We start from the raw sequence: 24,381 nt of genomic DNA, 5'->3' as shown, positions 1-24,381 counted from the left end.
TGGTGGTTGACTCCTGACTGAAGGACTTTTAATTCCAACTCCCGCCAATTAGAATTGCCTCAATCCTTTGACTCGTTTGAGAAGGTGCTGCTTGTTGTTGTGCGGTCCTACTTTGTTTGATCTGAAGTATGCACGTTTGCGAAGAGGGAAGCATATATGTCCTACTCAGTCTCATCGGGGGTGCCCTAGGAAGAAAGTGTTGCTCGGATCGTGGAACCCATTAGTTTTCCCAAAGTTGCTATTCTTAGTATTGAAGGCACCGAAGGGGCAGGAAAAAAACCAGATAAATAACCTTTTATAAAATCTAAGGGTTTTGGTGAAGTAATTTCTGCTTCATTACCTGACGCAATCAACACGCAGAACTGTTGCGAGGGCTCTTGTTCACCTAGTCACACAGACCTGGAGGATTTGCTGGACTGTGTGGACTCTAACTTGGTATCTAATGGCTCAATTTTGGCACCTGTTATTTCATCAGCATTGACCAAAAGGGTCCACTTGTCATTGAGTGATCGACCTTTAAAACTTTATGATGGCAGTCCTGGTAGCCCGGGGCTAGTAATGGAGGAGGTTCATTTGTACAAACCCTTTCATGATTCAACGCAAGTAGTTTTTTCAGGGGGAAGACTCTGCAACTGATTTTTAAGGCTCTCCGGACTAAGTTGAAGTAGTAAAGTTCTTCAATCAGCAAGGATCAAATTCATTGTGGTGTTCATCTGCAACATCCTTTGACCCGCTTTCTCACTACCACAAAGATCATCTTTCCGACTCAAATTGTAATTATGATCCTCATGTTCGCTAGGAAGAGCCCGTTATTGATGCATTTTCATTTTTGGTCCTTTCAAGGATTATTGATTCTATGGCCAGAGGCCACGACCATAACATTTACAAATTGCACAAGGTTCGCTCAACCTTAAAAGATTTATTCTGCAAAATTAATTTTATTGAAGGTTTTATCACAGCTTTGGGAATGCTTCGAGCGAACCGAGACAAATGTGGTGGTGGGTGCATTAATACCATTGTGAACTCAGTAATCGTGCCGCTTGTCAAACTTTTTTGGCCCCGTGTTCTGATTTTGGGGGAGAGGTTAATTTGGAAACTGTGACTGAAGTAATTTCACCATTGTTCCAAGTTGGTACACAATCATTATCACCAAATGTTTTGAATTCCCCCGCCGCTGAGAGTACGGGTGACGCTCGGCCTATAACAATGGATTTAGTGGTAGCGGTCTAGGGTTGCACTAAATCGGCGGTGGACTTGTTGTACCCCTCAGAACTTGGAGTTAAGAGGAAGAAAAAAAGTTTTACAAAAATTGGAAAGATTTTGTTTGCCCAGAAGAAAAAAGGCTCTTTAAAATGTTTGTGTTTGATCAAGGCCCAGACAGTTTTTACCAAAGACTGTGGCTCCTCTTGCTCGTCAGCTGCTCGGGAAAAGGTTCCTGCTACTGAAGCTAAACTGAAGGTGTTATGCAAGCGTAAGAAGTTACTTTTCGCCTAGAAACACTTCTGTACAGGCGCATTATATATTCCACATCAATTATCATACTCTCATTGCTCATTCTCTTGAGTATGGTTCTAAGGAGAGTCCCTTAACTAATCCTGTAAGAAAGGGCAAGTCATTAATTAGAGCTTATTCAAAACCCAAAGCTACAACTATTGACGTTGAGCCTTTAGATCTTATCTTGCTCTCTACCTACTCAGCTGGGTTTGAGGAAGACGACATACATTCTCCCTCACAGATGAAGTGCGAACCTTCGTTCTCGGTCCTGGTGAGTGCTAGACGGCAGGAGAAGGCTTTATATAAAACGCAGCCACCATTGTGACTATTCCAGCCTTAGCGGCCTTGCAACCGACAGCTTCCATTTTTGCTCCATCCACTCGTGCCACAAGTGGTAGAGGGGGCACTAGTACATTTTATTACTATGGAAGAAAGGAGGACATCAGTAGCGAGGCCTCCGTTCCTCCTTCCCTGGTTAAGAAATACCTACGGGCTCCCAAAGGCCCAAATAGGATACCATTAAAAGGAGAAGGCTGAAGCTGTTAAACAGGTGGTTGAATTGCCTGAGGACAGGCTGCATTCAGGGGAGGATTTATTTTATGTATGCCTGAAATGTACCTTTAAGGTGAACGAGTTTTACCATCTAAACCGTCAATACATTCTGGCATTGTTTAAAGAGATTCCAACCCTACAATCGTTCCAAAGACGTTGCTAGAATATTTTTTCTTCACTTCAGACGGGTGAATATGGTAAAAGTAGGTTTTTATTCTCAGTTAATATTCAGATTAAAAAAACATCCATTAAACACAAAAGCATCACATACACACAAAAAAACCCCAATAACCATGCATCACACTTTACAACACAGCAATACCATTGTCAGGACAATTCACATATAAACTAGTTAAGACCAGGTTTCTTAAACAGTTAAAATGTGCTATTGATGTAAAAATTCCTTTCTCGGTTAATTAAAAACCTTGTGGTGGCTGAAACATCATCCTTGCTAAGATTGGGTTATCTGTTGACCGAAGAATGGGTGGATACAATTTCAAATGAACTTAGTGTAGGAGAAGGTGGTGGACTCCAGCATAATCCTCGTGAACCCCCCCTCCCACAACCTCCTCCCCCCCAGGTATAAATGCTAAATTAGACACTACAAATACTAAGGGCTTAGGATCTAATTATTTAGATATGCGCTCCGTGGCTTATGATTGGTCACAAATAATTCCTTGCAAGAGCCCAATTCCCTGCTAAGGGGTTCTAAGTGAAATAAATCCATCAGGGTCATTTCTTGGAATACACATGGGTTCAACCACCTCTGGACCAACAAGGATATATGGAAATCGGCTAATTTGATTTGTCTACAAGAAAGTCTTATGTTAGATACTCCTGTTGTATACGTTATTTTCATTTTGTATGAGCTTGCAAGAAAGGAGCCAAGAGGAAGGTCCTTTGGGGGTCCAATTAGTGCTTGGCGGATGCCTTCCGGTTCAAATTTGGAAAACTTGTTTTTGGGTCAGACATCCTAGGTATCAAAATAAAATGTTGAGACCCGGTTGAAGAATCCAGGAGGTTGTTAATAATTTTGAATGTTTATTATAACCCAGCTTCTACATCTTTGGAAGATTTTTTACTAGCCATTACTAAGGCGATTGAACCATACTCTGTATTGAAAATGATGGGTATTGTTATCATGGGGGATTTTAACTCAAGTGTCTTGATGCCCAATGGTTTGATTTAGGTACTACTAGACAGTACTCCCAGATGGCTAGGGTTAATACTCTGAAACTTGGTTCTTTGAAACTGCATTATCTTTTATATGCCTACAATCTTGTGTTGTTGGATTATACTGCAACGGGCAATCAGAGATCTTTAAAAGCAGTGGATGAATACTTCAGGGACCTTGCCTTGGACATTAATGTCCCCAAGTCTAAGGTTCTTGAGGTAAATCGCCAGAAGATTCTTTCTGGTCAGCCTAACTTTGGTTGGCAAATTATTGACCAGAAAATAGAAGTGGTTTGTGAATACTGATACTTCGGGGGATATACTAGCTAAAAAGGTCACTGGGCTTGGAGAACCAGGCTCTTAAACTTGACGCCATCTCAGCGCTAACCCAAATTCGGTACTTGATAAAAAATATGGGCGGTTCTCCTTACTACAGGCCTTCAAAATGTATAACCAAAAGTAGTCCCCAGGTTCATTTACGGGCAGAGGTACGGAAGAGGGCTTGGCCCAGTTTAAGTTAGAGTCCTACATTTGTAAGCAAGTTTTGTCACTCCCTTTGTGCATCCCATTTGCAGCAGTTTGACACATTACCAAGATCATTACTCAGTAAAGGAACATTGCCTGCACCTGGGAGCCAGGAGGTGGTATAAATGGCGCTCTCAGGTGAGGCTGATGAGATTGACTAGAGGTTTGGCAGATCACCAGAGAGATTGTCTGTGGAACACTTGCATGAGAAGCCAGAGGGAGACCAGGGAGACGCATACCTGAGGCACGCAGAAGCTGAAGAGTCGATGCAGCGGAGGTGGATCGTTGCGCGAGCCTTCATGAGGTCTCAGAGCAGAGCTGGTCTACAGTCTTCTTGGAGTCAGAGGGACGCATTCTCTGTACAACTAAGGTGGCAGAGATCATGGAGCAGAGGCACGCCAAGCCGGGTGCAACGACAGCCACAGAGAGCCTGCCAACATGGAGTGCAGCACCGAGAAACAGCGTACCTTGTGAGTCAAAGGAGCTTGAATGACTCTGGGACGCTGTAGGGTGCACCGCGTGGTTTTTGCAGGTCAGACTGCACGCAAGTGTGTGACCAGGTAGGCAGTGCGAATGCCGGTCCAGTTCTGAATTCAAGACCTTTGACATTACGATAAGCAAAAAGCTAAGAAAACTGAATGAAAGGGTTTCCTTGTGAATACCGAATCGTTACTAAGACAAAATTGCCAAGGCCAAAAGAGGACCAGGGAAAAGAGAAGTTTGGAAATTGTGAAAACGCCCATGAGAAGGGTACACATTCCCAGCAGGAGAGTGAATGGGGAATTTGGTGATAATGGATTTAAAGTGACTGAAATGAAATGAGATGAAACCTTGTGTTTTGTATACCGAACCGAAAGAAAGCAGGTGCGATTGAATACCAACTGGATAGAAAGCAGCTGGTGATATTCCCTGATACAAAGCAACTGTGAATTGTGTAAACTGAAGAAATACGCATTGGTAAATGCTATATAAATATAAAGAACTGTGTGTACTAAAGAATAAGCAGTGGCAAAAGCTATGAGAACATTTGAAGTATAACAAGTGAATGGCGGCAAACGAAATATTGAGAAAGCTTCAAGAGGACAAATCCAATAGCACTGTGAAGCTAAAACAGTGGCAGTGTAACTGTGAAGAAGCAAGTAAGGTGTGTTGGTTGCGTGACCTGTGGTGGACCGTGTGGTCCACAACTGCACCTAGACCGAATACAACCATCTAAAGGAAAAGCCACTTAACGCACCCATAAGCTTGTGTTTGACCATCAAGGAGAACTTGGGTGAGCTGAAATTAAGAAGCGAACTTTGTGATATTGGTGAAATTGATAAAAGGCCAGAAAGCTGGGAAGTGCTGAAAGGAATTGTGTTGTTGTGGACCATTGAAAGACTTCAAAGTTTGGGGAAGGTAACCCTTCTTTTTGACAAAGTGAACTACCCTGAATCTTGGGAAAGGGAAAACTCCTTTTCCAACCAAGAGCTGGAAGAAGCTCTGAACTTTTATTTTAACACTTGATGCGGACATCCCTACACATTATATTCAAGTAGTTGTGAGGGAAAGTATAGGTTTTGGACACAGACAGAAATTTGCTTTGGACTTCCTGACACACACTAGCATTATTTTCAGTTAAGTATGGAAACCCCACCTTAGCCTAGGGCAAGTTATGCCTTTTTCCACCATCCTTTTTATTTGAATACAAGGTTGTGACATAATCTCTACTGAGTTGTCTGTCTGCTTCCTAGTGCCTTCACAGAAATGCTTTTAAGCAATTATTGATCTCTTCTTCAGAGATTGGGCAATTGAGAAGCGAGCCGTTGGCCTCATCAAGCGAGCCCAGCGCCACCCGATCAAAGAATACACTGATGTGCTCAGCGGATGCTGTGTTTCATGCTGAATATAGCCAGCCATAGAATGGAGAAAATGCATAATTTATCCCTGCGTTATGTCTGACCATGTCCCTGCTGTCCCCTAGCACATCTACAATGTCCGCAGGGTCCCTCTCTTGGCGTATGGCCCTAGCCAAGGACATGACCGTTCTGTCACCCTCACCATAGCATCCAGCTTTATGTGGGTCCTCCAGGAGGCAGGCCTCCTGACAGCAATGTCCACAAATTCTTGTTTGGCAAACCTTATCCGGCCCAGGCAAGGTCCTTTTTCTGATCTAGTATTACCTTCATACCTTTAATTTCCTGCTCAAGCCGGGAAAGAGACACCCGAACTGTCTTCAGTACACCATGCTCTTTAGCCATGCAAATGCACCTTATGAAAACCTTAAACGCCTCCCAGACTGTGTGGAAATCGTCAACCGATGACCCGGTTTACAGGGTCACGGATGATCTATGCTTTGAAGCATCAATGTGACCTATGTGTGCTATGTGACGGCCAACGGAAAGCAAACAACACTGCGGAGTGGTCCGAGAGTGTTCTGGGCAATATATTGAAATAAAAATGATGTAAAAAAGCTGGTGTCGTCAACACAAAGTCAATGAGGGACGATGACCCATGTACCTGAGAGCAAAATGTAAACTCCCTATCGAGAGGATGCACCAAGTGCAACACATCAGAGAGGGTATGAAGGGTTTTCATAAGAAGAGGGGGTGGAAACTCAATATAGGGCCTTATTTAAGTATACACCAAAGCAATAGTTCCCTTTATTATATTTCGTTTGGAAACAATTCCAGAAAAGCATGTGAGCTGGCTTGATTGATTGGATGGGAAAATACTCAGGTCACTTTTGGGTCTCCTGGTGTCAATTCCAGTGGCTGGTGCAAGAATGGAATTTGGGATTACAACAACTGAATGTACTTCCAGAAAATTGACCTTTAGTAAATTATTCCTAAAAATGAAAGAGCCAGCGCCACTATGGTCATACCAGACATATACTCGATGTGCAAAGCACATACCCAATACCGGAAGGATAGATAATACATTACATCTTGAACTGGTGGCAGCAGTACAAGAACATTTGGAGAATATCGGCTTACCTCTGTCAGGGGCAGTCGATATTGGCCTTTATTTGCATAAATTAAAGTATAACACACAGGAATGGGATAGATTAAGAAGTATTGGGATACTAGAGAAAATGCAACGCTACGAAGAGCATCTAAAACAAAGTTTTCCCCATCTGAAGCCTTGTAGTTACCCGATTAAGGCCTGTACTAGTGCTCTAAGGCACTTTATTCTGTATTTGCGCCTAAATATCTTGCTTGTCATGGAGTCTATTGGTGCTTGGTAGAACATCCCACATGAAAAAAAGATTATGTTGCCTGTGTGTAAAGTCTATTGAATTTAGTAGACATATTGATTGCATGTGAAAAGTTAATGAAAGTTTATTCCAAAGGATATGAGCGCTTTTGCACACGGCCAGGCAGTATTGCAAAAGATCCATTTTGGTCCACGGTTGTAGCCGCTAACTCTTGTGACATTTGGGAGACCATTCAATACACTTTATCAACTAAGAGCACTGGAAGTTAACTGAATTTTATAAAATCAGTTGAAACATGCCATACTTTTTAATTAACAGGATAGATACAGACAATCTTAATTGTCAAATACGGATTCAGCGACGGGAGCTTGCATGGACATTTTTACTTACTTTTGATCATTTAAGTGGATAGGTATTTTAAGATTAAATGTCGACTATCAACTGGTAGTAAATGAATTGACCAAGGACTTTTAAATATTGAGGTTGATATATGCATTTTTTCAGTATTGTACATACATTTTGAAGATTAGTTTTCTTTAATGTTGTTGATTATAAATGTAGAGAACATTCAGTAGAACATTCCGTTTTTTAGAAGCACATGTAATCTGGTACTGCATGCAAAAGGCTAAAATTATTAGAAAAAAGCATCAAATAAAAAACATTTTTTAAAAGAGGGTGTAGCACCTCGCCAATTCCCCCCAGACCCCTATCACTATGCCAGTGATCTGGGAAGCGTCTGTTGGGCAGAGTGTGCTCTATTAGAAACAGAAAAAAAGCCATTCTAAAGTTCGGACTGTCCTGCCCACCTTAATACTGTATACACAGTCAAAAATTCTGTTACTATTATTTGTTAATTCAACAAGTACCAAGGCATAAAATAAGAATTGTCGCGTAGCAATTTGCTATGCCATTCTGTAGGTTTGCTAATTAAATTGATACTCGTGTAGCAAAGCTAGCTATTTAAGTTGACCTGTTCAATGAAAGCACAGATCGCTCTGCATTCCTCTCTTGCCCTGAAGGCTCCCTCTACCTGCTCTTCTCTGTAAATTAAGTCAAAGGAGTAAATGGTGAGAGTGCAGCAGTAATCATCTCCTCAAAGTGCCAAAGGCCTATGTGAGAGTGCTAGGCAAGCTTTTTTCTTTCCTTTTCAAATAATTGAAAACCAGTAGTAATCAGGAGGATACTTAATAAGCTAATTATATCCTGTCTGGCAAAGACCAGTATGTGTTAACTTATTTTGTTTTTTTTAAGATGTCATGAAATTCCATTCCTATACATTTAAGTTGTTGCATAATTACAGTATTGTTACTGTAAAACACTACATTCTGGAAATGCTTTGCAGTAAAGTTTAGGTAAGCGTATCTGAATCTCAGTGTCAGCTATATTTCATTTTGTTGGGGAAGTGGCACCACATTAACACTTTTGAAAATATTCATAACACACCCAAATGCTTGCGATGGGAACTTATTTCTGTGACTTGTTGGTTGTATACATCAGTGAAACTGGTGCTCAAGCCAGGAACTGATCCCATACTCCTTGATATTCTAACTTGTCTTCCCGTTAATTTATACCAAATACCCTGAAAGTGACATGGCAGCAAACTACATTACTCCACCTAATTTGCCGAGTTCTCTGCATGCTATGCCATACACTTGGATCAGGCTTACTTTATTTCCCCTTACACAATAAATACACAAAGCTAACTAGATGTGGTGATCAGTAGTTCCTTTCTGTCTTAACATCTACAGATCTACTGCATTACCATACAGTGCAGTAAGCCTGCACAATTCGCTTTGCTCTCCGATTATGATTGCATTATATAAACACCTGCAGGAGAGAGCTTGCCAAATGGTTTTCAGAGACATGGTTTTCAGAGCCTTCTTATCATATCTATTTATTTATGCCCATTCACGCAGCTAACCTTTCACATTTTATGAACACTCATCCAGGACTCGCCAAGTCTACTCACACAGTCGAGTAGATTTTATGACGGGCAAGTTCCATGTGCAGGGGATGTTTCAAACTTTTATGTACAATTTTCTTTGTAGTAAATTTCAAATACAAGTTTCACTGTGCATGGCTGGCAGCAGTGTCCCAAACAAAGTAGGTATGTGGCGACATGCACCGTTTTAAAGAAAACCCATTTACACTTTTTTTTGTCATCCGTTGCCATGGGTTGAGTGTATTTCTCTTCTTAGGCCGAGTAGGTAAACTAAGTTACTCGACCTGTAGGTCTAGCAGAATTTTTAAGAGTTTGCAAGGCTTGGCTCAACCCCCTAATGTCTTACTTCACCACTACACAAAAATGCTGTATTGATGCACCTTTTATGCCTAGGGTACAAATCAATTCTAGTAACATTAAAAATGTTTGTAGAACATTGCAAATCAAATGGGTTTGTTTGCTAATCAACATTTTAATTAGAATACAGTGCTAATCAATTTTTTTAAACTAATTTATGCCTTGAAGTACATATCAGTCAAGATGCATATAGTTCAGATTGGAGTCTTCGAAGTTGGTAGAATTTTTTTTATTATGTCAATCAGGGTCCAACACGTTTCGGGGAACACCCACGCCCCCCTTCTTGAGGGGCAAAACTCTAAATTTAACAAGTAGTCATTCAATTAGTATTCTATATACTAAGCCACAATGTAATACTTCAGATCTATACATAATCAGAGATAACTGTTACAAGGTCAACCAGTTTAACTTAACACCAGTGACCCACTCAAAACACAAAGGAGAAAAATGAGAGAACACTTAATGCGACTGAAGTCACCTCTGTGCTCAAAGAATACAAAATAAATAAAACAAATAAAATATTTAAAAACCAACCTAAGTTCTGGGTCCCCCGCCCTTGCCTCGTGCAGTGTCACGTGTTTGGCACATGTGCATACACCATGTGATTAAGCTAATAAAAGGGTCGCATAGCTACCTGTGCGGCAGTTTGAACTCCAACTCACCGACTCCTGCGTTCTACGTCCAGCAAGTATGCAGTAGGGGGCACGGCCATACCAAGCTTCGTAACAATGGCAACAAGGGCTTATAGAACCTGTATGCAGCCACACCATGTCGGAGCACACGGAGGGTGTCCATCGTGCAGAGCTCTCCCATTTCCAGGTCGGACACTGTCCGACGACCGTCAGCCATGCTGACGAGGTCCCGCGGTGCACGGACGTCCGTTGCTGGAGTCCCCAGTGCAGGCCTATATGCACCATCCAAGTCATGTCAGGGGCAGTCCCGACGCCTGCCAGGGTGGGAGGCACGAAAGAGCGAAGAGGCGATAGCCCGCTGGGGAAAAAGGAGAAGAAGCAGCTTACACTGCCGCTGTCATCACTGCCCCTGCTGGGGACATGAAGCACCGCCCGGACTGCCGCTGCAATGGCAAAGGTGGCAGCGCTGCAGAAATGTAATAAATCTCTCGCCGGAGAGAGCAGCGGCGTAGCATCTGCCGCATGATAAGCCCATAGGGCTGGCCTCTTTGGCCCGCTATAAGAGACACTCCCGCCTGGGGGAGACAAACAGCAAAACGGCCGAATGGATAATCCGCCCAAGAGAGAAGGCGAGAAGAAGTGGCTTACATCACCGCTGTCATCGCAGCCTCTGCCGGGAACATGAAGCACCATCGGCACCTTATCCCGGCCGCGGCCCTCAATCTTGAGGGTGCTTATACGGCCAGGGAGAACGAAAGCCTGCCAGCCCCTCCCAACAATGAACACACTGCAGTGCGGCCTCTGCTGCAGGTACTAAAGAGCGTGCTGACTGCAGAAAAAAGCCCCCTGCCTGGACTAACACCTACACAGCAGATGTGACCCCCGGTGATCCTGGGTGCGGTGTTGCCTGCATGTGGCTGCAGAAAAGTCTCTTCTCCGGTACTGCTGCATAGTAAACCATACTGTACTTTTGGCAAAGCTGTGCTCCGGCATATAGGTGGCACACTTAAAGTGGACACAGTGAGTTGCTGGCCTGAAACTGTGATCCTGTCGACAGCCTGTAGACTTAACTTTGGTCTCAGTTAAAAAAAAAGAAATATATATATATATATATATATTGTGAACAAGCCACAAGTGTGTGGCGAAACACGTTAGCTAGCCTCCCTGGTACTGGGAAGTCGTTTTTTTTATTGTAAAGATTATTGAATTCAAATTTGAACTTGTTAGAAAAAGCAAACTGTTGCTGTGGAGTCGTTCGCTGCTGTTGTTCCCTGATTGGACTCTTGGGCAAGCAATTGTTGCAGGATATTTCTGGATTTCGTTTGTTTGATGGGAGTGCAGCTTCCAAAGAAACAGGACCATGCGGTCCGTGTTTGCTTTCATTTCCATATACACACACACACATTATCTTTTTGGACTAATAAAGTGTTTTTGTATGTATGCCTGTTGCCCCACTGGCTGCTTTTTAATGTTAATTTTTATTAATATTTCTAAACATTACAATTAAAGAATAAATAAGTTGATTACAAAGAAGATTTCTTAAAACACATTACTACAATAGAGAAGAAAATATGGGGATAAAATAAAGCAGTTATACCAATTATTATACAACGTAATGCTTATAAGATTGAAAATATAAGCAACATGGGATAAGACTGACAGGGGAGACGAACAAGACAAACTTAAGATACAAAAAAAGGAAGAAGAGGGATGGGAGCTAGCAAAATTCGAAGTAAGATTAGTATTTTAAATTAAATATGATGTAAAGATATTCCATTTGGCATGAAATTGAAAGATTTTACATGACAAAGCATGCATTTTTTCAATTCTATGGAAAGAACAAATGGAATTCCAAAGATTGTATGTCAGTTTTTGTGAATTTTCCCAGTTTGAAGCAAGAAGATGAAAGGCAATATATACAAATAAATTAAACAAATCTGATGAGGGGATATAAATCATAAAAGGATTCACTAAAACACCAATCATTAAATTGGATAACGTTGATGGTCTTGAAATGAAAACATACTTTGCAAACCATCCAAAATGGTTCCCCAAAAGGAGAAGACAAATTTGCACGTGAATATAGTATGAATGAAATCAGCGGATGAGGATTGACAAGACCAGCATACATTTGGGATAGTATTGGAAATTTCTGATATCCTGAGTGGTGTTAGTTAAGCTCTATGCAGAATGAAATAGTGTGATTGTGTTAAGTAAGCAGCAACAGACGTGGAAAAACATTGTTCCAATATCTTTACCCAAATATCTGGTGAAATTTGCAGATCCCAATCTAATTCCCATTGTGGTGGGACAGTTACTTTGTTCGGATGGATTGCAAATAGAATATATTTTAGAAGCTTTAGTGGAAGGAGAATGTAATATTAATTATATATATTTAGAAGGGGCATTTTGGCAATAAGGAATACATTTTATAATTAAATTCACGAAGGTGGTACAAGTCTTGTGGTCAGAATGATGGAGCTTGAAACGAGCAAGGAAAAAGGTATAGGTACATTATTCAGAAAAAGGTGCAGAACCAGGAACATTCCAGCAGAATACCATCTTTGCAGCACATCATGTTTAGGTCTGAACGGGAAACATTTGTTGAACCATAAGAAGTGATTTGAGGGCATCTTGAACAATGAACGAGCAAGATGTTAAGTAGGTTATTCCAAGCCTTTTTGAAGGAATGTGAAAGAGGGAGGTTTTTTAATACCAGGCCATGAAGATGTGTAAATGAGAAAAAGAGAGAGGGGCTATACGTTTTGTTACGCTCACCTGGTTCCCACGGGGGCGTCGACGGGAACTGGGCCGCTGTTATTTCCACCAGCGTGACGTGTAGCGCCGAGATGACTGACTGGACCGCTCAGCCTAGTTTGTCTGACTCGCAAGAATATTCTTCTGCAAAGGAGAAGAGGAATTAACCACCCGTGGAATTGAGTGTCAACCCACCTTCCCCACTCCCGTTATCTTCCCACAGATCACTCTTGATGTCCCCTCCTTAGTCTCACCTGATGGTTTGGAAGGATGAGCTCTCCATCCTGCGTCGACCGCAGGGGCGCGTTGATGACCAGTTACTTCACTGGCGTAGAGGAATTGGTGAGTTCCAGTATTGACTCTAAAGTCCAATTGTTCATAAGAGTTCAAATGTCTGCTCTTCACTCTGTCCGATTCCTTGCAGGTTGCCGATTAATCCACTCGAAGATTTCCAAATGGCACTCGATAAGATTCAGGTAAGTCTATTGTGGTTTTCCCCTTAGGGGGCGGGGTACGGCGATGAAGCAGAGTTGACTGTGCCGACCCGAGATGAGGTGAGTACCTCCTGTGGTAAATCAGGTAAGTCCTTGGGGGGTAGCTTGTATAGCCTTAGAGAGTCCCCTTGCTCACCTTGCTGTTTTTGTCTCCTTAGGTGTCCGAGGGCGGCCGCGAGATGGAGAGAGCGTGATGGAATGCTGAAGTACCGCCAAGCAGTTGAGTTCAGCGCGGCGCCGTAGGAATGCAAAGTGATGCTTCAAAGACTTCTGTCTTTCAGTTCCGTGGTGAGATGGATCAGGATTCAGGTGTGGATTAAAGTTAAAACTCCTGTTCTAACCTTTATCCTTCTTAACTTCTTGTTTCAGGAGTCCCAGAACTGAAGCGGGCGTGGCTGAAGACTGGAGCTGCTGAAAACACCGTGAGCGTTACGCTGCAGCAAGCAGAATAACGCGAAGCACGTGTGGCTGTCCGGGCGTGGTTTAAATAGCCTTGGAAGAAGATCCAGGTAAGTATTCTTCCACAGCCCCACCCAAGTAACAAAATAGTCCCTTCAGTAAAATAGTCCCTCCTAAGCCTCATTTGGCTTGAGTCTTCATGCAGCATGGTCTGCTTCAGGTAAGTTATCAATAATGAGCCTGGCGCCATAGGCGCCCGGACTGCACCCAAACAGCCCCTAACTGGGGCTTTTGGGCATGCTCCAAGTGGCATGATTCCTGCTTCCGGGGCTGCTGGGCCTGGTCTGGTCTTCCGGGGGCAGGCATCATGACACGTTTAGATTCTAATTTGATCTAGGTTGGAGCATCAGTCAAATTAGGTTTGTTGAATTGAAATAGAATTTGTCTTAATAAAATGAATCTCTGATGATTTGGAAAATCAGGGAATTAACCCCCGCCCGAGTTATTTTTATTTTCTTTGAGTTTATTAAAAGCAATTTTGGGAGTTTAATTATTCCAAAGAAAGTTAGACAAAAGATAATCAATTTTCTTTAAAAAGGTAGTTGGTAGTAATAAAGTAATCATAGAAAGATAATAAATCGTATAGACGACCCCACCAGGACAAAAATAGAGGAGACCAATTATTGATACAAGAATTTATTTTTTCTGAACTAATATTTTGGTTTAAAGTTAAGGTAGAAGTTATATTTTTAGCTATGGGGATAGATGATAGGCATCATTTCATTTCATATAAGGGAATATTATACCTTATGCAAGAGTTGGTTAATGGCAAAGTTTCCGATTTATCAACATTTAGTTTATAGCCAGATACTGTAGAAAATGATCAATACAAGCCATATGCGCTGGGATAGAGGTGAAGGGTTCAGATAAATAAAGCAGCATGTCATCCGTATAGGCAGAGAATTTGATAGAGATGTCTTTCAAAGTTATTCCCTTGATATTGCCATCAAAAGTAATGCTTTGAAGGAAAGGTTCTAGAGCTAGGATAAGCATGAGTAAGAACATTAAAAAGAAGTCTAGTTTTAGAAGCATATCTACCTTTAATAAAGCTAGATTGATGCACATTAACAAGTTTAGGCATTATGGCTTCTAGTCCGTTAGCAATAAGTTTGGCAAGAATCTTAGATTCAGAATTTATAAGAGAAACGAGGTGGTCATTTTTAACAAAAGGAGGGTCTTTTTCGGTTTTTGAGAAAAAGATTAATAGAGCTTCTCCAAAGGTGCCTAGGTTTTGACCAAGATTTTAAAAGTGGTTAAATAACTCAAGGAGTTCAGGAGAAAAAAATAGCCGAAAACAAGTGGTAGGAATCAATAGGGAAGCCATCAGGCCCAGGAGCTTTACCAGTTTTAAGATAAAGAATAGAATTTAGAATTTCTTATAAAAATATAGGAGCTTCTAAAAAGGAGAGATCAACAGGATTATCAATCATTTTCTTATGTATAAAGTTGAGGATATTGTCATCAAGAATAGTCTCATCAGAAGAATAGAGTTGACAGTAAAATTCAAAAAATGAATTATTCATTTGTTGCGGACTCATAACTCTAGTACCTTGTTGATTGAGAATAGATGTAATAATAGTTTTTTCCTTTCTTTTTTGAGATAAGAAGCTAATAATTTCCCAGATGTATTAGACCCACCATAAAACTTCACTTTTGTTCTCAACATAGAAGATCATACTTTATTTGTTAAACGTTTTGAAAGGAGGGTTTAAAGGTAGCATCAGTGGGATGATTAAAATATGAGGATTCAAGTCGCTTGAGTGAAGTCTTGAAAAAGCTTATTTTATTTCTATTTAAATGCAACAAAATTGTATAATGAAACCTTGTAGGGTAGCTTTAAATGCGTCCCAATTATTATGGACAGAGTTAATTGGATTGATTTGATACAGAAATCATTAATCTGCTGAATAAAAGAATGATAATTTAATAGAAAAGAATTGAACCTCCATCGAGAAGACAAATTAAATTTGGGTTCCCATTCAAGAACAGTGAGAACTGGCGCATGATCAGATATAATAGCACCAATTTCCGAATTCAGATTTTTAGAAGCAAATGAGAGTTAATGAATATATGATCAAGTCTAGACAAAGATTTATGTGGAGGGGAGAAAAAAGTTAATTCTTTCTTCCAGGGTGACAAAAGCACCAAGTATCAGTTAGGGTGAGATCATCTATGAAATAGATATTTTTTATGTGATTTAGAATGTATTAATTTAGTATCAGATTATCAGTCGAGAGTGAAATCACAAATTTGGTTGCAGTCACTGCAAATAATAAGGTGATCAGTCTTTTTGAAAAAGGAGGTGTGTTAACTTACTCCAAAAAGAAGGCTGGGGGGAGTTAGGTCTTCTATAAATATTAACAATAGTAGCAGTCAAATTATTAATATTAGCTTCAATAATAGACCAGAAGGGTCATATTGTTTGTTTATTCATTGAAACAATGTTCTTTTGTGGATAAGTATACTCACTCCACCTCCCCCCACCCCAAAGCACTGGCGAATAAAATTAGTCCACAATCCAACTAGTTGGCATTTTCTCAGTTCAAATCTAAATTAGTTTCTTGAATGCAGGCGACATCGGCTTTACTTTTCCGAATATGGCTCAAAATTCTTTGTCTCTTTATAGAATTATTTAACCCTTTGACATTCCATAACATAACTTTTTGCAATATATTCTTGGAATCGTGATAGACAATGAAGCTTCCTAAACCATAAGCCAATCTGTAGATTGCATTGACTAAAGTATATGCAAAACCATTTGTGCTAGGGAAGACAATACACCGTGAATTAATGGTTTTAGAGTATGAAAAGTTAAATTAGAGGGTAGGAAAAAGACAAAAGGGGAGGGAACTCAACAAGAAAGGTAATAACAGTAGTAATCCTTATTGAATGAAGATGCAGTATATGAACAATGAGAAAAAAGTGACAATCAAAGAATAACCATTAGGAGCTACCATAGGCAAGATCAAGATGGTCCACTGTAGACACATGAGCCAAACGAGCTGGCTGAGTAAGAAGATCAACAAACTTGTCCATAATGATGAAATAGTGGTTGCAACACCAATGAATGAACAAGTTACAAATGCTGTAAAACAAAGAAGTAAATTTAACTGACTGGGGCCATCAACTCTGGATCGATTTGCTTGATATGAGATCTGGATTTGTGTGTTTGTCTGGGCGATCGAAAGAATTTGAAGGAGTTATGATCAGATCTACTCCTAGAATGATGTGTGTTAACAAATTTTAACTTATTACGACTGGATAAGTTTTGAACATGAAGTGGTTGTTTCAGGCCAGGGCATGTTGTCGATGAAGACACAGAACAAGAAGAAGTATCCATATCGGAAGATTGAAGAGATTTAATCAGAGCATATAACGCATTAGGATCCGAGTATTCACATCATAGGGATGCCATGAGGTGGAGTGATAAGCATTCTTACCGGTTCCAGTAGGCCATATTTAATGCCAAAAATCGTTTTCTTTTGTCCTGGGTGGTTTTGTAAAAATCTACAGATAAATATTTGTGTTCCTTGGAAGGTTAGAGATCGTTTTTTAGCTGCTAAGAGGATTTGTCGCGTTTGTTGATGACGCAGCACACCGGCAGTGAGTGGTCTTGGGGATAAGCTGTTGCTGGTAAAATGTGGTTTCATTCTGTGTGCCCTTTGAAATTCGAGAGGAGGAGAAATTGGGATATTCAAACGTTTAGGAAGCCACTCGGTTAAGAATTTAATAGGATCATTCTGCTCTAAATTTTCTGGCAGTCCATAAATTCTAATCTCTCTCCTATTTCTATCCTCTAATTTGGAAGAGTCTCACTCTAAATTGAGAAGTTTATGAAGTATATACTCGAGACCTTCTATTCTATCTTCAGTAAAAGACACACGTTCCTCAACTTCAGTTAATCTTGAATTGTTTACATTTTTATTTTTTTAAACCATTAAAGTCATTCTGTAGAGTTAAGGATCTGGTATCTAGAACTAACATGGATGACTGAGAAGTGGAGAGCTCAATTAAAATGTTCTCCATACCTTTATTGAAAGAAGTCAGATCCACTGAGGAATTAGAATAACAGTGGTTCGCCATGGCTGGTGTTGTGGAAAGTATAATTACACACTAACCAGGCAAGAGCAGTACAAACGAGTATGAAGTGAATACAGTCCAATAGGTAGTACCAGTATAAGTCACTGGGTGACGTAATGTGTCAGGCTGGGAGTTCCCTCAGGGGATTCGGTGGAGCAGCTGAAGGTCAATAACAAAGTAATATACAGCAAAGGCGCTCATCAATGTTCAGTTGGCAACCAATCCAGCTGCTGCACTGTAGTGTGTGCTTCTGTCAACTGTTAGGCCTTCAAGCTGTCACTGCCACCTTAAACACGAGCTTAAGTGCAGAGGTAGGGAAAAATGATACCCAGAGGTGCCCCAGCCAAGACAATGAGCGTTAGGCAGAAGTCGAGGTACAATTGGCACATTATGGACATAAGTAATTTATTTATTAAGCTCCGTCAGGCGAGCTCACAAGCTATGCGTCCATCCGGCTTGGTCGCAAGCCACAACCCCCCCCCCCACAACTCCCACTGGCTGGGTTTTTCCATGTATGCGTTTGGTACTATTGCCCAAATGTCAAAATGTTGATGAAACAATGTAAATGCATTGTTAAGTGCTTGGCACCATGTCGTTTTGTTTCATTTGGACTTGGCATGGGATGTAATGTCTGTGCCCCCCCCCCCATCCTCCTTGCCTCGTGCATTGTCACATTTTGCACACATGGCTCCCCCGCGGGTGCAGCAGTTTGAACACCAACTCACCGACTCCTGCATCCTATGTCCAGCAAGTATACAGGAGGGGGGGACCGGCCATACCATGCCCCATAATGCCAATCAAGGGGAAAAAACTCAGTTCACAAAAGTATGAAGAAGAAAGTAGATCACCTTGTGTCTGTATGCCAGTGAATCTACAGCCATTGCACCCAAATCACCAACTTAACTAATTCTAATATGTGTAATAAATAAACTCCATGGTGTTCAAAAGCACTAGACACATCAATGTTGTTAATCTACACTAAATTCCAATCCACAGTGCAAAGCGCCGATATATCAGTGCTTTCTACATAACCGCGACTGTTCCTGACATGAGCAACTGCAAACCATCCCGTTTAAGATAAAAAAATAAATAAAAAGAACAATGGAAACCTTGTATAAAAGTCTATTCTGCATTCAGCCAGGTTGCCATAAATGTTCAATAAAACCTGTCATGACCAAACTTACCCCGTCGAAAAGCGCTGTCAGTGGAATAGCAATGAATCAAGATGCCCAACACTCGTTTCCAGCACAAAGCTGAAAAATAAATTAACGCACTAATTGATTAGAATAGGCCGCTAGCAATGTCATTTAACAACCTGTATACAATGGATGGTCCATAGATGCTTACGTCCTACGAACGCATCAGCACCTTCTATCCACCACGCTGGCGAATCACACGAATCACTAAACGTAACGCACACTAAAGTCATCACATAGCCGCGTAATAAAACCTTCCACCAGAACTGCATCCAAAACACGATGTCCATGGAAGTCAAAAAAGGACTCCACACAATGAAACTAACCTGAATATCGCGGCCATGTTGGACTGCGTTTGGTGGATAACTTAACATTGCAGCGATACAGATACATCTGAGTAAACGACAACTCCTCAATGTAGTTAAAATGCAGTAGATACAAATAAAAGAATATTTAATCTATACATTAGTGACAAAAGGAAAAATAAATAAAGTGCATCTGTAAAAAAAATTATGAAAAGAAACAACACAAAAATCTTCCTATAGGGTATAAAGTATATTGAGAGGGGCACTAGGAAATAAACCAGGAGTTTAAACCTACATACATGGTGTACATTGCATGGGGTCTGTCAGCGGGCCAGAGGTGAGGGACCACCTACCCCGGCGCTGGCGCTCCGCTGCGCTAGAAGACACGGGAGGCGAGTGTCACATAATATGTCTTTATTCACCAAAGGCTTACATCATACTGCCCTTTACCCGTGCCTCTCCTCATCACATCCCGCTCCCCCTTTTCCGCTCCTGCCCCATCCCGCCCCCTTGCCCCAGAACCATACTGTCAACATGACATCACCCCCAAATTAAACAATTACCCCAACAGGGGTGCAGAGCATCCCTGCGATGATGCGTCTCAACCCATCTCTTCTTTGAGACGTAGCGGTTTGTTTCTAGCCCTTTGGGGTCTCGAGTTCTCGGTCTCTCTCCCCCTTCTTCCCTCAGACTCAACCAAGTTTTCCCCACTGGAAGCGTCAGAGTCTTCTCGATCTCCATGGTATAAATCATCCGTTAGGTGCTCGTCCGACATATCCCCTCTTCCACAGGCCTGCCGTGGAAACCTCTTGAAGTGCAAGGAGTACCGTGTTGCCCTGGGCCGCTATCAACTAACCCTTCTTTGCAGTGATTACTGGATGTTCATCCTTGAACACTGTGGCTATTTCACCGTCACTACTTCTCCGACTTCCAGCGTGGAGTCCTGAGCTTTCCTGTGCAGATCTGAATACTCCTTCATTCTTTGCTGGGCGGTGTGGTCATGATCTCTCAGTTCATTGTCATCGGGCTGCATGATTTATTGGGACCATGCTGTTGCAGCCGTTTGCGAATGTTTCTTCCGAACGTTACCTTTGCTGGGTTTCTCCCTGTGGAGCTGTGTGGGGTACTCCGATAGTCCCTTAGCAGTTGATGGAGAACTTGCTCATAAGGTTGTCCTGTTAGCCGGGCCACTTGTAGCGCTTGTTTAGGATTCGCCATGAAACGCTCGATCATGCGATTCGCCTGTGGCCATAGCGGCGCAATCTTCTTGTGATGAAGACCCATGTATTCACTGAAACGGTCAAAGTCCTGGCTGGCGAACGGGGGCACGTTATCCGTTTTCACTCTTCTGGGTATGCTGTATGCAGTGAAGATGCGGTTCATGACTGGGATAACATGGTGGGCTGCCGTGGATGAAACTAGCTGTGCCTCCGGATACCGAGAGTACTCGTCCATTATGGCTAAGATGTATTTTCCTCCTTTGATGGGTCCAACGAGTCAGTCGCCACTGCTTCCCACACCCCTTCCGGTAACTCAGACATACGTAGTGGTTCTGGGTGTTTGTTGGGTGTGATGAGGCAACAGGTCGGACACTCTTTCAAGACCTCCTCCACCAGTGCATCTAATTGGGTGAACCAGACCTTCTGTCTCAACATGCGTTTTGTGGGCACGATACCTCAGTGCCTCTTATGGGCTAGTTCCACCACTTTCCTTCTGAGTGAGGCCAGGATTACCATCTTATGTCCTTTTAGTAATATGTTGTCTTCAGACAAGGCCAATTCCTCCTTCACCAGTAAGAGTCTGTCTATCTCTCTCCTGACATCCTCTGATTCGAGGCAACTTCTTTCTTTAGCCTTTCTCCGCCACTCTGATTTGAGTCCTTCGCTGACAATGAGGGATGCTGTGTCCATCTCGGTCTCTTGGGCGAGGGCAGCTGGGTCGATGCCCTTGGGTATGGCTTCGTAATGAGGTACCGGAGGTAGAGATCTGCCATGGATGGTTCAGGCGTGTTTCCACTTCTCAGATGATGGGATAGAAAGTCGGCTGGGTTCTCTTCCATCCCAGGCCTATGAACTATTCAAACAAGTATGCAGGTGTTACGTGTCGGCTTCAAGGTCCTCATACTGCATCTTTGCATTCCGCTGCTTCAGGCTGGAAACGTAGCGTTTCCGCATCTCTTTGGCACAGGCATCGGTTGCCATGGAGATTGTTTACTGGTAGGACTCGAACTGGTCACGTGACACATTACATGCGCTCCATCAAGGCACGTACACGGTAGCCCCGCCTTCTAAGAAGTTAAAGTTGACTTTGGGATGGAGTTCTGTGCTGCTAATTGTGGCGTTACTCACTACCTTGAGTTCCGTTCGCCAGTTCTCCTGACGGCGCAACACTTCCTTACCTTGTCATTTTAGACTCGACCGCGGAACGTCCCTGGACTGCCTTCGCCTTTTACACTGGTCTATTCTGCTTACCTGATTTACCAACCGCGGAATGTCCCTCCGCCTTTTCCACTGGTCTATTCTGCTTACCTGGTTACCCGATCACAGAACGTCCCTGGACTGCCTTACTTCCCTCTCTAATTCAGTGTCCGGAGACATGGTGTTCTGTTTTCATGTGAGTGTGTTTCCAAATATTATTTCTGCATTTCATATGTACGCTTAGGGAGTTGTTTATTCTGATAAGAGCTATACCTGCTGTCACCTGTATAGCCACCTTACTCGCTCTTATTCTGCTATCCTGGGAACTGTCTTCTTCCTGACTGTGCATTCTTACCAACCTGATCAACTATTCCAGTTCCTCAACTACTGTGCATTTCGAACGCTTTTCTGATTCATGCACCAACCCGTCTCTAGTGCGTCCCTCATGCCACCCGGGTTACTACCCTTTACTAATCTTCCTATTTGTTATTTTCTCCTTGTCGTTGCCTAGTACAAACTTACTGGATTTCCATCTCTAACTCAATCTACCCTCAAGTTAGTTAACCTTACTAAACACCCATCAGTAAAGAGCTTTTCTTCTATTGTTGAGATTATAGTCTGGGTTTCCATTATAGGTCCTGGCACAGTATCAGGAAACACTTAGTCAATTCATCACTGCTTTTCCACCAGGTATTCACGAATTTGGATTCAATTGTTGTAGAGTGTTTCAACTTAGTTATACTGCTAACTGTTTTGTGTTCTCTTGCAGCATTGGTTTGGTTGTGCACGTGCTCCCGGCTCTTTTGTTGGGATCAATTCCTCTGTCTGTCCAAATCGGAAAAGCAGAAAGGTACCATCGCCCGAGCTGTCAAGGGTGGTGAGTAACAGCGGGGTGGCATCTTGGTCTGGGGGTTACCATATAAAAAAAGCAGCGCCCGATGGTCCGTCACCACCCTGAAGGGCTTGCCATACAAATAAAGATTAAAATGTTTCCATGCCCATATTACTGCAAGACTCTCATTCTCCGCTTGAGAGTATGCCTGTTCAGTCGCTGCAAGACTGCGACTGGCATATGCAACTATGTGGGTGTGTTTTGTATCATCAGTGTCAATTTGGCATAGAATCTGCCCCAGCCCGACCGGGCTTGCATTCACTGTCAGTTCCGACTTCCAACTAGCATCAAAGTATGCCATGTTCTTGGCACATGCCACTCTGTCACAAATTGTCATGAAGGCTTGCTGGCATTCCTCTGACCAGTGGAAGATGGCATTCTGTTTGGTCAGAGCACAAACTGTTTTGCTGACTGTGGTGAAGTCCTTAATGTACTGTGTACAGTAGCTGGCAAGACCCAGAAAGGATCTTAATTCATTCAGACTCACATTTGTCCTGATTGAGGGTGAGATTGGCCGTTTCCAGTGCCATCAATGTAATTAATATAGTTGGAGATGTGTTTAATTACATTGTCAATTTCGGCTTGGAAAACTTTGGCTGCGTAGGATACCCCGAAGCTGAGCCTTTTGGATCTATAGAGTCCAAGATGTTGTTACGCTCACCTGGTCTCTGTGGAGGCGTTGGGGCACGGTTGCATCCCTCCCGGGGGTGAGGTCGCTCAGATCTGACTTTGCCCTCTGCGCTTATGTGGTGACTGGTGGTAATAGGTGATGCTGCTCAGGACTGCTCCTGCATGGAGAATAGGGGGCGTGAGTATGCCAGCTTGTGCGCCTGATCCCCTTTCAGACACCTTCTCCCAAACCGTGGTACCCGTGGAATGTGCTGTCCCTGGAAAGCTCACCCATTGATTAGTTTTGGCGAGCACTCCGTCCGGCTGCTTCTGGCAGGGGCGCTTGTATGATCTGGACCGAGTTCCTTCACTGGTCCCTTGCACGTGGTAGTCCAGTCCTGCTGCGACCAAGCCATTATACTTGAGGTAAGTGTTCCTGTTTGCCTTTGTCTTTCCTCGTCTATTTTTGTTGTATTGTAAAGTTTGTTGTCTTGTATTGCTGTCCGTTCCACTTTTGATGTGTGCTCTTTTGCTTTCTTCCCTTGCAGGTGATGCTGCCTGCCCGGCAGAAGCTGCGGAGCTCGAGGCGGCAGCCGGAGGGAATGAGGAACGAAGCTGCAGTGGTACAGTAGCTCGTATGTTGTTAACTATGGGGCGCGCAGGGTTCAAATGAGGCGCGGCCCTAGGACGGATGTTCTAACCCTATCTTCTTCTTCACAGGGGCCGAGTTCGTGGATGCGGAGTGCGGTGCTGCGGCGTCGGGATCAAGATCACTGGATGTCAGGAGATGAGTCAGCAGATGAAGCGATGAAGCACCGGTTTCCTGGAGGTGAGTATGCAGGAGAACGCCTGGTTTCTAAGGTAAATAAACTGGTCCAAGTGGCGGTGAGCATCACGTTGCACGCGAGGGCACAGTAACGCGAAGCCCCGGCCTTAAGGATGGAGCAGCTTATGTAGCTGAGCTTCTGAAGCCACGCCCATCAGGTTCAGCCTGCCTGCCACACCCTGCCGCACCCAATGAGTCAGCACATGAAGACCAGGCCTAGGGAGCCACACCCGATGAGTCAGCACATGAGGATGTTCTCTGGAATAAAGGCTTTCAGCTCCTGGAAAGTTCTTGTAAAATAAAAGCACTCCTGTACTGAAATAAAGTAAAAGCACTCCTGCATTGAAATAAAGTGTTCCTGCTCACATCTCTATATGAGCCTGGCACCAAAGGCGCCAGGACTGAGTCCAGCCAGGGCCCCTGTGTTTATGGGTCCCAAAGGGACATAAGTGAGTCAAGTGACCCATTCCCCCCA

At 42.8% G+C, this 24,381-nt stretch overlaps 1 protein-coding gene across 3 annotated transcripts in view; it reads right to left on the bottom strand.

Moving 5' to 3' along the window:
- Positions 1-19,122, bottom strand: part of LOC138580996 (enolase-phosphatase E1-like) — a 324,354-nt gene extending 305,232 nt beyond the window's left edge. The window contains exons 1-2 of one of the 3 annotated variants that reach the window (XM_069651990.1): positions 19,009-19,122; positions 18,846-18,914 (exon numbers count right to left, since the gene is read on the bottom strand). In XM_069651990.1, coding sequence (XP_069508091.1) covers positions 18,846-18,914; positions 19,009-19,090 — 151 coding nt within the window. In that variant the 5' untranslated portion in view covers positions 19,091-19,122. Of the gene's footprint in view, positions 1-18,845; positions 18,915-18,976 lie in introns of all 3 variants that reach the window. The other 2 variants (XM_069651992.1, XM_069651991.1) reach the window with 2 other exon arrangements.
- Between the last annotated feature and the right edge of the window lie 5,259 nt (positions 19,123-24,381).

Source organism: Ambystoma mexicanum, chromosome 3p, assembly GCF_040938575.1.
Source record: "Ambystoma mexicanum isolate Mex_15411 chromosome 3p, UKY_AmexF1_1, whole genome shotgun sequence".
In the NCBI taxonomy this organism is placed as follows: domain Eukaryota; kingdom Metazoa; phylum Chordata; class Amphibia; order Caudata; family Ambystomatidae; genus Ambystoma; species Ambystoma mexicanum.
The sequence above is the reverse complement of the archived record's forward strand: the minus strand, read 5'-3'. Positions and strand labels throughout refer to the sequence as shown.